Here is a 15,786-nt window from a genome sequence, read left to right as displayed (position 1 = left end):
ACTAACAAATCAAAGAACACGAATAGCCTCCTGAGATTGAGCCTAATCATAACAGGATTAAGATCATTTGATCTAGGATGAACTAGGCGATATTGACTTGAATAGATTTTACGGTAAGTTTAATAAATCTAAGTGAAAGTTCAATATCGGTCCCTTCCGATGCATACTCTATGCATCCAACCTGAGCTTTACTTTAACCAATGTTCTGGAAAAAACATAGCATTTCTCCAAATGTAAGTAAACTCTTGTTGTAGATTATCATATCAGTAAAACCCTGTGTCTGATAAATCTAGGAAACTTTATTCACATAGTCATGTTTACTTTCCAAAGTGTTGACAACACAATAAACAGGATCAAGTATGTGAAAAGGGTTTCAGATGAATTTATAAATCAAAAAGACAAGCAACTGATAAAGTGAACCAAAACATACACAAATGAATGAAAAATACTTCTATTTCTTTATTGATGTTGAATAAAATAGATTACATTGAAATGGACTTTTATTTAGGGCATAAAACCCAACAGTAAGTGTTATGTTTTTTCTAGGACATTGGTAAAGTATACTGGTTTCGAATGTATGGAGTATACATTGGACTGGACCGATATTGAACTTAGTCCAGATATTATAAACTTACCGTTGTATCTTTCCAAATCAATATCACTAGTTGATCTTAGATTAAAAGAATCTAAATCCTGATATGCTTAGGCTCAATCTCAGGAGTGCTATTCATGTTCTTTGATTTATTAGTTAAGCTTACTTTTGGGTCAGGGTGATACGTATATTTTGGGAACATGATAGTATGACTGAGTGGGAGCGCTAAACATAAATATGGAATCTATAGCTTCTACTGGTGTATAGAAGTCAAGTGATGATTCCCTTCCAGTCTAGCTAAATAGAAGTAAATTGATGAGCTCTTGTTTCAGTGACTATATCTTAGATCACTAAAACATCACTTACAGGTAGCTAAGTGTTTTAAGGGGCCAAATGCTTTTTCCAATTATTATTTTCATTATTTTAATGCCAATTAATTACTAACCTAAACCTAGCAGTTGTCTATAAATAGAAAGTGATGGCTCACACCAAATTAAGCAGTTAAGCAATCATGAAACTACATCTTTCAGAAATTTGAACCTTCCCTTTTCTCTATATAGTCGAACCCCTTTTCTCTTTTCTTGCTCTTCCTATTTCGAATGACTCTAGTGAAAAGAGTAGTGCCCACACATAGCAAGTAGTACCTCAATCATAGTTTGGAAGATTATGAAGGATCCAAATCCAAGAGAAGGACATTCGGATTCAGATCTTGATAATACTCTGCAATAGTAAGGATACAAGGGTTAGAGATCTGAGTGGAAGGAGACATATTATTCCGCTGCACCCAATGTAAGGTTTCTCATACTTTATATGTGTTTATTATCATTTTAGAAAGTTCGTATTTAGGATGTTAAATAACATACTTGTGAGTAGATCTAAGATCCTGGTAAAATAATTCCAACAGTTTTCACCTACAACCCCATGGCTTTTTCTCACAGAAGCCAGGAGATTACTGCTAGACTTTCAAGAATTCCCCTCCAAGTAGTCACGAAGAGGAAAACACATAGCCTGGATGAGTAGTATGCTTCTCGGAGCAAAGTAGAACCACACTCAAACCTCCTCCTCATAGACTTGAAAATGATACGAGACAAATTCTAAGCAAATGACCGAGAATTTGAGACCAAAATTCCCAGCTCATTTGGGGGTATGGTACGCCCGATTGTTGGCGACTACAACTTCTTACGTCTGTTTACCAAGATTATTAGCTCAAATGTACTATGCAGCCAAAATCAGGAAATGTTTTCAACTATTTCTTCCCAAGGGAAATGGCTTGAATTCTTTCTTCAAAGGCTAAACTTAAGTACGAATTTAGGGATAAGATGTATATTCGGCCAAAATTCTTAAAAAGAATATGCCTACATTCTTTCTTATAAATCTCTGTGGATTTTCTATAAGTTTAGTCCATCAGGTTGCATAATAGCTAAAGTGTTAGGTTAACAAGGACCAAGGTAAGAAAAATGCCCAAAAGCCTAAGGGAGTCGTGGGCATGACTCTTGGGACTCAACCTCGTAAAAGGGACTAAAGCCTGAAGAAGATGTGTGAAAAAGAGAAGGCTCCTTTTTCGCGAAAGGAAACCATCTCTGGGCTAACTCCAAGCGAGTGGTTTCTTCCAAGCAAGGGGTTAAGTGGTGGAAAGAAACATTACAACTCCAAGAAAGAAAGGGTAAAACCAAGAAACGATCCCTGAATCGCTTAAGAAATGATTAAGACTAAAGAGAAAGATTGAAACACTGGCCGTTGGAACCAAATGTTTCAATGACACAACCCGCTCCTAAAAAGTCTATTAAAGTAAATCTCCAACAAGAAATGGCAAAGAAAACCCTATTTACTATTACAAGTATCCCCCGTGGCTAGGGCAAATTATAATTGTCTTTGCGACTTGAAAAGTATGGTGAAAGGGGAATATACAAAAAAAAAAAACAAACAACAATTCAAAAAAGGTCTGTTGGAAGTCAAGACTGGGCGCCACCAAATGGGTTAGAGGACCCCTCTCCAAACAACCGCGCCACCGTCTCCTGGTATAGGTCATTAACGGCCCTCGTACCCCGTATTAAGTGAGTCTGTTGAACGTAATTGGCCTCCAATAGCTGGTTCTCCTTCTTTTAGGCCTTCAATCTGAAGCTTGGCCTCAGTGAGCTCAGCCAAAAGGGTTTCGTTGGCATTGCGCAAGTCACGTTTTTCTGCCTTGACTTGCTCCAGTTCTGTCACCACCGTGTCGGCCTCCTGGGCAATCCTCTCCGCCAGTAAGGCCACCAGTCGAAATAGGCCAAAATGAAAAAGTCAAGAATCAGAATAGGGGGCAGAAGATAATAAAAATAAATAAAAGAGGAAGAAAATGTCTCAAGGCCTTACCCCAACTACCTGATGCTTGGTGGAGTGGGCCAGCGCAAAGACGTCCATTCTACTACAATACACCCAAGTCTCCATGGGTAGCTCTGAGGCATTTCCAGTCACCTGATCTAGAAGTTCGGTGGCAAAGGGGACAGCCTCTCTCCCCACCTTGAAAGTCAGGCGCTTCTCCAAGGCTTCAACCTCCACGGTTAACTCGAAAGGGGCAGGGTGTGCATGCCGTCCGAAATCTCGGCCTTACGCACCGTTGAAAGCACGGTGGCCCTTTTACAAATTTGTACCCTCTCTGCCTCCAAGTGCCCCTTTAAGGCCCTGTTCACTTCCTTCTCCTTCTGCATGTCGAGAGGATTAAAAGGAATGGGCTTCCTTGGGAACGTGAACCCCACTGAGGGTATTTTTGGCATGGCTGAAGGATGATACGCCGGAGGCTGGCCCAGCCTCAGTGGCAGATCATGACACTGGGTGGGCCCCAGTTCCAAAAGTGGCTACCTCAAGCCTTTGCCTTTTTCTATCAGGGGCATTGCCGCATGCCACCTTAGAAGAACCAGTCTTCTGCATTACAAACCAAATGCACCTGCCAGAAATGGGTACAAAGTAAAATGAGTAAGTGCAACCCAGGACCACAAGACTCTCACTCCTCATGATAGAGACTGCAATCACGACATCAATATCCCCAGGGCAAACAACTGCATGCAACATGCACAATTCCCTCAAAACTTTACAGCAAGTAAACATTGAAGAAAACTTACCGGTTGTTAAGAGAATATGAGGCTGGTGACCCTTGCGCTGCGTCCTTGCTGACGAACTGGGTGCCTGAGTACGGAAGAGTTAAGAAGGTGTTGCAGGGCAGAGGAAGGAATGAAACTAAAATAACTCTGGTATGATAGACATAAATGTAAAGTGTGAAATTGCTGCTGAAGATATTTAATGGGTACCAGGAAGAGGCGCCTTCCACGAGAAGCGAACAGTTCAACTCGTTCGCCTAAGAGACATCTAACGGTTGGATTAGTGGAAAGCTGATAGGGTGTATCGCCTCCCAACAATCGGCTTCCATCATTACATGCATCATGATAAGCACTCAGTAAATGGAAATTCTGCTCAAATCCAATCACTGCCATTTTTGGGCATCCCACAAAACACGTGCCCAACACGCATGCAAAGCTCAAAAGTAGCATTTAAAACCCTAACGAGAAAACATAAGAAATTATGCCTTCTGAATAATGATACTTCAGTTGGTGGCTAATGAGGTAGTGTAATAAAGAGCTTGTCATAAATCCCACGTGCTCAAACTCTTTCAGGAGAAGACACTACAAGCTCCTGGACCATGATACGCCCCGAAAGCTTCGGGGTAAATGTTATCTGCATTTCTGTGATCATGACACATGGATTTTAATCAAGATAGGCTAAGGAGTCATTAGCTGACCAATTTCCTCCATTAATGCTCTGGGAAGAAAAAGCCATCAGCTTCGCGGGAAGAGTTTTTGCGGAGGAGTTCCCTGACTGCTAATAACACGGAGGGTATCCGTGAGCCAAAGTCTCCCTCTATTCCAGGAACCAAAGCCATCTACTTTCGAGAAGAGTATGGATTTTCCCAGAGGGACCAAGGCATTTTGAGACATGTTAAGCCGGGCTACGCCTTTAGCCCACAAAAGCTTTGCCTATACGTGTCAAACTACGGGCCTAGTGACCAGGCTTTTTCAGGTACGACATTGTCTCCCACGACATGCTATTGTATAGAGCATGCGTGTCCTTGTGTACCTAAACAAATGATCCAACGAATAGGGATAAGGGAAACTCAAAAAGGAGAAGCCATGGGATGACATGCGTATTAGGCCCAACCTGTGCGATCTGAAGCCCTTAAATGTCATATGGGAAAAATGCCACCTACCAATCCAACAGTCGAATTTCGCCCCAACGATGATCCATCTAAGGTAGCACATGCAAATAAGTTGGCCTGTAGATACCCCCCGAAAAACACAAGAAAAGAGAGAAAACCTTTTCTTTTGGGAGGATCTTCTTTCAGAGAGAAGATTCATCCTTCACCGCTCCAAGCAAATAGATTTTTGTATAACATCACACACATAAAACTCCAGAATATTCTTACTAAGCTTCCTCTTCCTCAAGAGGAACACAGGGGAAGGGAGTTTCAGTCCATTGTATATCTATTTGTATAAACACACTGGTCGATGAGCCTAATAAAATGGACTTGTGAACTAAGGATAGCTAACGCCTGAACCACGTAAAAATTACTTATTTGTGATCTTGCTATTTATTCTGTTATTACTTTTTTAAGCTCCAAAATATTTAGTTGCCGAAAAATTCGGTAAGCACCTATCATTGTCTTTTTTTATAAACGAAAAGAGAAGTTTTATTTGTACCCAAAAAATATAAATACACATTATTTTAATAATTTTTATTCTACATAAAATATATATTTTTTAATTTTTTTTTTTCTAATTCATATTCTTAAAAATTATACCTATAAAAAAATAAATTATATTTTAAATATTATAGCAAAAGAATTAAAATAAAAATTATATTAGAAAAAAAATTATGGAAATAAATTAAAATAAATATTGAAATTATCACAAATTAATATGAGAAAAAAAATTAAAAAAATATTAAATGTGATTATAAAAAATTATTTTAATTTTTTTTAATATTAAAAATGTACTTATCATCTTCTGAGGTGCGGATAGAAATTTTCAAATAAAAAAATAGATCACATGGTGTGGTGCAAATTACTTCCCTACCACTTCGGTAGGTTTAATAATTTTAGAGACCATATGTCAAAATACCTATCATTGTCAAAGGTGTCATGTGTGTGTGTGTTTTTTTTTTTCCAGCAAAATGTGAAATGTTATAACATCTGTATAGATTTGAAAAAAAAAACCCAGTTACATAATTTACAAGAAGAATATTGCCATATGAATTTATTTTAATTATTTCATTTTAAATTATGAGCATTTGTTTTTGTCGTCAAGACCATATGAAAATATAGAAAAGTGTTATGTTAAACCAATATAACATGGGTAGAATTTGGGGAATCACTTATTCACTTGAAACCTTCAGTTCAGATAAAACTAATTTCAATACCATAATACAATGGGTAGAACGCACTTTTTTTAATTTTTTTTTCAAAAATCTGATCAAAAACTATCTGTAGTAATAAATAAGCAGTTTCTAAATTCCAATTTCCCTAGCTTCCATTTGCGATACAAATGAAAATAGTAGAAGACAATTTTCATTATCAAATTACTAAAATGGTTATGTAAATATCTATTTATTTTTGTAGAGGATTTAAGAAAATAAAATTACTTGAAAGAAAAACTTTAAAGAATTGTCATTATAATTTTTTCTTTATCAAAATGTATGAGAGTTTGAGAGAGAGAGAGAAACAGAGGAAGAGTAAAATTGTATTGCTCTAATTAATCTGTTGAATACAATGAAGTACTGAGTTTATATATTACTCAGTAGCAAAGGAAAAAGTTAGTTACAGATGTAACTAACATATAACAGACAAAGACTTGTAACTAATCCTAACAACCTACTGACATTTTACAATTCTAAGAGCCCCCCTCAAGATGGAGTATAAATGTTGATTAATCCCATCTTGGATACAATTTTTGAAAAATGGCTTGGTTGGAGGGCTTTGGTGAAGATGTCAGCCAAGTTGTTTTGGGAAGAGACATGAAGAAGTTTGATGGAGCCTTGCTGGACCTTCTCTCGAACGAAATGACAGTCAATTTCGACGTGTTTGGTGCGTTCGTGGTAGACCGGGTTCTCACTAATGTGAATTGCAGCTGTGTTGTCACAATAGAGTGTTGCTGGTGGAGAGTGAGTGATACCAAAGTCTTTGAGAAGTGCAATGATCCAGGTGAGCTCGGCAGTGGCATGGGCCATGGCCCTATATTCTGCTTCAGCAGAAGAACGGGACACAGTTTGTTGTTTCTTGGATTTCCATGAAACAAGAGATTTGCCAAGGAAAAGGCAATAACCAGAAACTGATCGTCGAGTATCTTGACAGCTTGCCCAGTCAGCATCTGAAAAAAAACTGATTTGAACATTGGAAGGGGATAAGCTGGTTTCGGCAAAGGCTGTGATAGTGGGGGAAGTGTTAGAGGGGAAAAATAGGCCTTGTCCAGGTGTGGCTTTAAGATATTGCAGCACTTTATGAGCAGCATGTAGATGTGGGATGCGAGGACACGATAAAAATTGGCTTAGATGATTCACGACGTAGGAGATGTCGGGTCGTGTTATAGTCAAGTAAATCAATTTGCCAATAAGACTTCGGTATGAAGTAGGATCAGGTAAAGGGTTACCGTGGTCTTTGCTAAGTTTTAAATTGACTTCCATTGGAGTGGAAGAGGGTTTGGCTCCCATGTAACCGGTTTCTTGTAAAAGTTGAAGGATAAAAGGCCTTTGTGAAACAGAAATGCCTTCATTTGTCCTTCCTATTTCGAGTCCAAGAAAAAACCGAATGGAACCAATGTCCTTTAGTTTAAACTTGTCATGCAAGTACGTTTTAAAATGAGCAATAGCATCAGAGTTGTTGCTGGCCACGATTATGTCATCGACATAAACAAGGACAGCTAGGAACAGATCGGATGTTTGCTTGGTAAATAACGAATTATCAGTAATAGGAGAAGAAAAATTATTCTCTTTATTGAACAAGTTTGTAATTGACAAAGAGGGATGACCAAGGCGATTGTGCCATTGGTTTACATTGTTATTTTTAAAAAAAGCAACAGAGGCTGTTGCAGCAGCAGTAGTAGTAGTAGTAGGGTAGCTTTGTTGTAGCAGGTAGAGTTTTCCATGCTTTCTAGCTATCCCAATCACCACATTCCGAATAGGATCCTGTATAATACAAGAATTGTTAAAAAAATTAATGGAATGAGTTGTGTTGTCAACAAATTCAGCGATAGAAAAAAGATTGATATTGAATGTTGGAACATATAAGACATTAGAAATTGTAAGATTGGAATTAATCTTGACAGTACCAACATTAGCAACGGGAATGTGTTGACCATTTGGGAGAAGAACATGTTGTGGATGATTGTGATTTGAGAAAGAACTAAAGCATTCGATGTTATAACACATGTGGTGTGTGGCACCACTGTCAACTACCCAAGTAAAAGATCGAGTGTTACCTGCAAGATTTGATGCAGCAGGGGTCATGACAGCAGGTTCGGGATTGGTGTTGTGGCTGAGTTGTTGGCTTAACAATGAAATCAGCTGTTGGCATCTTGTGGAAAGATCATTGTTGAGGGAGGAGTTGTCTCCATCAGATTTGTCACTGGGGCAGGAAGCAAGATTGGCTTTGCCTTTGGATTTTTCTTGCTTCTTTTTGTCACCATAACCTGGGGGAAATCCATGCAAAAAATAGCATTTTTCTACCAAGTGGCCAGGTTTGCCACAATTTGAACAAGAAGGGCGTGGTTTCTTGGTTCTTGGTGGATTGTTGGAGCTGGAAGCAGCAGCAAGAGGGATTTCCACAGAACCAAGGGTCCTTTGGCGTTCTTCTTGGATTATCATGGCAAAAACCCGAGATAAATTGGGAATAGGTTCATTGAGCAAAATCTGAGCTCGGACTGAGGCAAAAGACTCATTTAAACCAGTTAAAAACTGAAGAACTTGATTTTGGTTATAGTAGTCTAAAAAAATTTTCATGGCTCCACAAGTACAAGATGTGATGGGTTGAAACTCTTTCAACTCATCCCAAATAGACTTGAGTTTTGTGAAGTAGGAAGAAACAGAAAGATCACCCTGCTGTAAACGTGTTAGCTGGGTTTGGAGTTGGAAAATACGAGGACCATTTCCCTCATTGAAACGATCGGCAAGATCATGCCACATATCAGTGGCTAAATCAAAATACATGATAGATTGAGCGATTTCAGGGGAAACGGAATTGATTAACCAAGACATTACCATGTTGTTACAACGAAGCCAAGAGTTAAGGGAGAAATTACCATTCTCAGGCCGAGGAATAGTGCCGTCGATGAATGCGATCTTGTTCTTGGCAGTCAAGGCCATAGTAATCCCTCTTTTCCAAGCTTGGTAATTAGGTCCAGTAAGAACTGTTGAAACGAGTACCAATCCAGGATGATCTCCCGTGCTGAGGAAGAACGGACTTGAGTGATCTTCTGTGAGGTTTCGAACAGCAGGAGCTGTTGTGTTGTTGTCTGCAACAGTGGCGGAGTTTTCTTGGGTGGGAACCAGATCAGGTTCTTGATTCTGGTTTGAACCATGTTGATTTCTCCGAGGAACTGCTGAGGAGTTATGATTGCAAGCTGGAGGATGATCGGAATTGATCGCAGCTGCTGTGTGATCAGCCATTGATGGAGGAGCACCATCTTGTGACCGAGTTGTGGGTCTTGCCATGGAAGCTGTGGGCAAGGTTTCTTCTGATACCATATGAGAGTTTGAGAGAGAGAGAAACAGAGGAAGAGTAAAATTGTATTGCTCTGATTAATCTGTTTAATACAATGAAGTACTGAGTTTATATATTACTCAGTAGCAAGGGAAAAAGTTAGTTACAGATGTAACTAACATATAACAGACAAAGACTTGTAACTAATCCTAACAACCTACTGACATTTTACAATTCTAAGAAAATGTGAAAAAAAAAAAACAAAACAAACATCGAAGAGAAGGACAAGGAACCTTGAGTAGTACTAGTAGGAGCTGGAGGCAGTATAATAGTCACAGTTTTAATTTTTCATTTTGAAAAAGAAACACAGTTATTTTCAGGCCAAGGAAACTAGTAATTTTATTTTGTTTTGTTGCTTAAAAAATATTTCGTTTTTCAAAAACAGTTATTTAAATCTAAATTAATTAATTATAAAATCTTCATTTTTTATAAAAAAAAAAAAAAAAATCTTAAAAAACAAAATAAAGATAATTTAGAAAAAAATAAAAGAAAAAAAAATGATAATTGTTTTTTTAGGACAGTAGGCGAAGTACATGGTGTGGGCCCACTCTAACTGTAAGTGTGTAATTGTAAACCGAAGGCGTCGTCAAAAATCAGCAGCAACACCGGTAATAAGAGAGAGAAAGAGATAGAGAAATATTTTAAGTCTTAAAAAGAGGCCCACTTGGGGCAAGATTAAACGGCTGGTCACACTATACACAAAGGTATAGGGCTCTTCTTACACTGAAGAAAAGTATAAAAGGAGGGTCTTGCTGAGCCAAATTTCCATTCCATTCCCATTTCTTCTTCTTCTTCTTCGTCTTCTTCTTACTTGGGATAGAGGATTCTCTCTCATTCGTTCAATGCTCGTTGACTTTCTCTCATTTTTAGCTTCCCCATATTTCAATCGTACTACTTACATACATATACACGCACTGTGATACTTTCTTCACCGTGTGTCTCATAGTTTCTTCACCCTGTGTCGAAGATGGGGGGTGACAAAGCAATATCGTTGGAGGAGATCAAGAATGAAACTGTTGATCTGGTATAACCCTCCACCATTTTTTTTTTCTTTTCTCTTTCTCTCCTTGCATATTTTTGTCGAGAAAATTTTTATGGGTTATTTATGTTTGTGTATATACGTGTGTATGTACATGTTCATTGTATCGAGTAAAAACTACAGTGGTGATTTGGGTTTTGTTAGTTTCGGATACTCTTTTTCTTTTCTTTTTGAAACCCAGATCAAAACAATGGATCTGGGAAGCTTTTTTGCAATATGATATAGGCACCTCATTTTTTTTCTTTTTTTTTTGACTAACTACTCTCTTACAGGAGCGTATTCCGATCGATGAAGTGTTTGAGCAACTAAAATGTTCGAAGGAGGGTTTGTCCGCAGAGGAAGGAGCCAACAGGCTTCAGATTTTTGGCCCCAACAAGCTGGAGGAGAAGAAGGTTATATGTTTTTCTAATGATCTGTTGAATACTAGAGGTTATATGTGAAACTTTGATTACTGATCATTACTGTGTGTATTTTTCTTCTTCAAAATTAACAGGAAAGCAAGGTGCTGAAGTTTTTGGGCTTCATGTGGAATCCCCTGTCATGGGTCATGGAGGCTGCTGCTCTCATGGCAATTGTTCTTGCAAATGGAGATGGGAGGCCTCCGGATTGGCAGGACTTTGTTGGTATTGTTTGCTTGCTTGTTATCAATTCAACCATCAGTTTTATCGAAGAAAACAATGCAGGAAACGCAGCTGCTGCTCTCATGGCAGGTCTTGCACCCAAAACAAAGGTAATACGTATACAAGAATCTTATGTTAGGATCCCAAGAATTACAAGGTAGTCTAATTTAAAGACTGGTGCCGCCTCTTCATGAGGCACCTTAATAATTTCATTCAATTATTTTCTATTATTTGGATGAATATGATGCTGTTTAAGGATTTTTTTCCCTACAAATACTTACTTCGATATTTGAAAATGTGTTATTACTCCAATCTTCAAGTGGAATATTAAAGTTGATGGCGATTTCTTGATGTAATTGGATTGATGATCAATCTCTGTTAATTCATTAGCCAGTATAAGGAATAGCATCTCATATTCTTTCTTTTTGTTTTATGGTGGTATCTACAGGTGCTTAGAGATGGTAAATGGAGTGAGCAAGAAGCTGCAATTTTAGTTCCAGGAGACATTATTAGCATTAAATTGGGAGATATTGTCCCAGCTGATGCCCGTCTTCTTGAGGGTGATCCTTTAAAGATTGACCAATCTGCTCTCACTGGAGAATCACTTCCTGTGACCAAGAGTCCTGGAGATGAAGTTTTCTCGGGTTCAACTTGCAAACAAGGTGAAATTGAAGCTGTTGTTATTGCAACTGGTGTCCATACTTTCTTTGGAAAGGCAGCACATCTTGTTGACAGCACCAACCAAGTAGGACACTTCCAAAAGGTTCTCACTGCAATTGGAAACTTCTGTATCTGTTCCATCGCAGTTGGAATGCTGATTGAGCTTGTAGTTATGTACCCAATTCAGCACCGCAAATACAGAGATGGAATTGACAACCTCCTAGTTCTCTTGATTGGAGGTATCCCAATTGCTATGCCCACTGTTTTGTCTGTGACAATGGCTATTGGCTCCCACAGGTTGTCTCAGCAAGGTGCCATCACCAAGAGGATGACTGCTATTGAAGAAATGGCTGGTATGGATGTCCTTTGCAGTGACAAGACAGGGACACTGACTCTGAACAAGCTTAGTGTTGATATAAACTTGATCGAGGTGTTTGTAAAGGATGCTGACAAACAACATGTGATGCTGCTTGCTGCAAGGGCATCTAGAACTGAGAACCAGGATGCCATTGATGCAGCCATTGTAGGAATGCTAGCTGACCCAAAAGAGGTAAAAGTAGTTTAAGATTCATACTCTATTTAACCTTGCGAATTTGTACTACCATGCCATGATAAAAACAGTCTAAAAGTATTTGAATATTTTTGCAGGCAAGGGCTGGAGTTCGAGAGATTCACTTTTTGCCGTTCAACCCTGTTGACAAGAGAACTGCTTTGACTTACATTGATGCTAGTGGAAACTGGCACAGAGCAAGCAAGGGTGCCCCTGAGCAGGTGAGTCATCATATTGTTTCCTTAGCCCAAAATTGTGCAGTACAAAATAATTTTAAAGGTTGTTTCCTAATCATGACCCTTTTTCTTAAACAATTAATTTAAACAGATATTGAGTCTATGCAACTGCAAAGAAGACTTCAAAAGAAAAGTTCATGCTGTCATTGATAAGTTTGCTGAACGTGGGCTTCGTTCGTTGGCTGTTTCCAGACAGGTTTATGAATTGTTCTTGCTTTTTTCTATTCTTCGTTAAATGTTTGTTACTTCATTATATGCTCACCTATTGCCTTTATATCTTCAGGAAGTGCCGGAGAAAAGCAAGGAGAGTGCTGGCAGTGCATGGCAGTTTGTTGGTCTATTACCGCTTTTTGACCCTCCTAGACATGACAGTGCAGAAACTATCCGCAGAGCACTTAACCTTGGTGTTAATGTTAAAATGATTACTGGTAAATGGAATCTTCTTTTTGTTATGATGACTTATAAAAATTGAATAGTATTTAAGCATTTGTTGCTATCTGTTATGTGCAGGTGATCAGCTTGCCATTGCAAAAGAGACTGGCCGTAGGCTTGGAATGGGAACGAACATGTATCCATCTTCTTCCTTACTTGGTCAAGACAAAGATGCAAACATAGCTGCAATTCCTGTTGAAGAGTTAATTGAGAAAGCAGATGGATTTGCTGGAGTATTTCCCGGTAAATAATTTAATTATATGGCTAGTTTACAATAATTATCTCTTCACACACTTTCTTGTTTTTGTTTCAAATTGGAAATTTTCATGTCTCATAACATTTTAAAATCTCCTGTTCAGAGCACAAGTACGAAATTGTGAAGAAGTTGCAGGAGAGGAAGCACATTTGTGGAATGACTGGTGATGGTGTCAATGATGCCCCTGCCCTAAAGAAGGCAGATATTGGAATTGCTGTTGCTGATGCCACTGATGCTGCACGAGGTGCATCTGACATTGTTCTCACTGAACCTGGATTGAGTGTCATCATAAGTGCAGTGTTGACAAGCAGAGCTATTTTCCAGAGGATGAAGAACTACACAGTTTGTTTCTGCACATTTTCTTTTCAAATTAATTTTTTTACTTCGTTTTTCTTTGGATGAATGTTCATGACTTTTTTCCCCTTATTGTGTCTTTCTTCAGATCTATGCAGTTTCGATCACAATTCGTATAGTGGTAAGTAAAGAGAAATTAGGAAACCTATGTGATGATTTATCATATATGAGTCCTTGATGAATTCATGTTTTTTTAATAAAATTATGCAGTTCGGATTCATGTTCATTGCACTGATATGGAAGTTTGACTTTTCTCCATTCATGGTTTTGATCATTGCCATATTAAATGATGGTAAGTGCTTATAAAGTGCAAAGTACAATACTAATTTTTAACTTTATGATCTATGTACTTCATCTATGATACAAGTAAGTTATAACACTGTATATATTCCAATTATAAAGGGACAATCATGACAATCTCAAAGGATAGAGTGAAGCCGTCTCCATTGCCCGATAGCTGGAAGCTCAAAGAAATCTTTGCCACTGGAGTTGTTCTTGGAGGTTACTTGGCCTTGATGACTGTTGTATTCTTTTGGCTGATGAAGGAAACTGACTTTTTCACTGTAAGAGTCTTTGCTTAAATATTATTCCACAACAAGGATACTAGCATTGCTTTCGTAGCATCAGTACGCTTATTTATGATGAATTTTTCTATTGTAGAACACTTTCGGTGTAAAATCTCTAAGGAACAGTCCTTTTGCCGAGCATGAAATGATGGCTGCTCTCTACCTTCAAGTGAGTATTGTCAGCCAGGCCCTCATTTTTGTAACTCGCTCACGCAGCTGGTCATTTGTTGAACGCCCTGGGTTACTACTGCTTGTAGCATTCTTGATTGCACAGCTGGTATGGATACTACATTTTTCCTTTCCATATTTACTGTAAAATTAAGTAAATAAGAATCTTCATTTCATAAGAAACTTGTTCTAATTCTGTTTTATCTTCCAGGTTGCAACTCTGATAGCCGTCTATGCCAACTGGAATTTTGCAAGAATTAAAGGTATCAGTTGGGGATGGGCTGGAGTCATCTGGCTTTACAGCATTGTGTTCTACGTGCCACTTGACATAATGAAATTTGCCATCCGTTACATCTTAAGTGGAAAGGCTTGGTTGAACTTGCTAGACAACAGGGTAAGCATCTTCTCTACAGATAATAGATTTTCAGCATATTTAGTTGGAACTTCAGAAGAGTATAGTGAATTAAGAAAGATTTAACATTGATCATGCTAAATGTGTAAACAGACTGCGTTCACCACCAAGAAAGATTATGGTAAAGAGGAAAGAGAAGCTCAGTGGGCTCTTGCTCAGAGAACCTTACATGGACTTCAACCACCAGAATCTAATAACATGTTCCCTGAAAAGAGCAGCTACAGAGAACTTTCTGAGATTGCCGAGCAGGCCAAGAGACGAGCTGAAGTTGCAAGGTAAGCTCCATTTCTCTTTATCCCATGTTTACATTGTTTTTCATGCGATAATGTCCGTTCAATATGGCATCAGAACATTTTGCTAAAACAGTTTCTTTTTTCCGATCTATGGTTTCAGGCTCCGTGAGCTTCACACACTTAAGGGTCATGTCGAGTCAGTGGTGAAGCTAAAGGGGCTGGATATTGACACAATCCAGCAGCATTACACTGTGTGATTGTGTTAATCCAATAAAGATGAATTCAGAGGAAAAGGGCTGCATTCAAATGATGTAAGCTTAGAGAGAGGAAGGGAGAGAGAGAAGATGACAAACATACAGATTGGCGGAAAGGCCTAGTTAGTTAAGAGTTCCTTGAATATATGGAGAGAATCTTTGTGCTATATATAACTCTCCTGAACTGGTTTACATTTTTCTTCTTAGTCTATTGCAGTTGGCAGCAGAAAACTGTGTTTGGTTTCTTCTTGCTCTGATGTTAGGGGCCAAATAATGTCCCAAAGTTTTTCTTTTCTTTCTTAGTTTTTGTAATCCTTTCCCTTTGATTTCCTATCATACATGTTTGTCTTTCTGTATCTTCACTATTGCAACCACAAACATTTAACCAACATTTGGTGTGTTCTAATTGTTTGAAGTAGCATATGGGGGCTCTTTTATTGCCATTCCAATGCTCTCCCGTGGTTTTCAATTTATTGTGTTTTATATGGATGTTCAAATCCTTTCCCATGGTTTTTAATTTGAGAAATGTTCAATGTACTAATTTTCTCATGCTCTTGTGTGATTGTTAGAGAATCTTTGTAGGTATGTACATATTCTTCAGTCGTACAATTATAATAAGTTGTTACAATAATGAT

At 38.3% G+C, this 15,786-nt stretch overlaps 1 protein-coding gene across 1 annotated transcript; it reads left to right on the top strand.

The window, feature by feature from the left end:
• The first annotated feature begins 10,038 nt into the window (after positions 1-10,038).
• LOC115716739 (plasma membrane ATPase 4) lies at positions 10,039-15,540 on the top strand. Its single transcript, XM_030645630.2, has 16 exons — positions 10,039-10,395; positions 10,683-10,802; positions 10,904-11,140; positions 11,479-12,240; positions 12,339-12,461; positions 12,568-12,672; positions 12,760-12,904; positions 12,987-13,151; positions 13,268-13,506; positions 13,607-13,639; positions 13,729-13,810; positions 13,921-14,081; positions 14,179-14,361; positions 14,464-14,646; positions 14,758-14,939; positions 15,058-15,540. The coding sequence occupies exons 1-16, from the start codon at positions 10,339-10,341 to the stop codon at positions 15,152-15,154; spliced, it is 2,874 nt and encodes a 957-aa protein (XP_030501490.1). The 5' UTR covers positions 10,039-10,338; the 3' UTR covers positions 15,155-15,540.
• Positions 15,541-15,786: the final 246 nt, after the last annotated feature.

The sequence above is a fragment of the Cannabis sativa genome, unplaced genomic scaffold, assembly GCF_029168945.1.
Source record: "Cannabis sativa cultivar Pink pepper isolate KNU-18-1 unplaced genomic scaffold, ASM2916894v1 Contig7, whole genome shotgun sequence".
NCBI lineage: Eukaryota > Viridiplantae > Streptophyta > Magnoliopsida > Rosales > Cannabaceae > Cannabis > Cannabis sativa.
The sequence above is the reverse complement of the archived record's forward strand: the minus strand, read 5'-3'. Positions and strand labels throughout refer to the sequence as shown.

Coding starts and splice junctions, on each gene's coding strand:
- LOC115716739 (XM_030645630.2), top strand. CDS start 10,339: ATGGGGGGTGACAAAGCAATATCGTTGGAGGAGATCAAGAATGAAACT. Junction 14,362..14,463: donor CATTCTTGATTGCACAGCTG/GTATGGATACTA, acceptor TTTATCTTCCAG/GTTGCAACTCTGATAGCCGT. Junction 14,647..14,757: donor TGAACTTGCTAGACAACAGG/GTAAGCATCTTC, acceptor ATGTGTAAACAG/ACTGCGTTCACCACCAAGAA.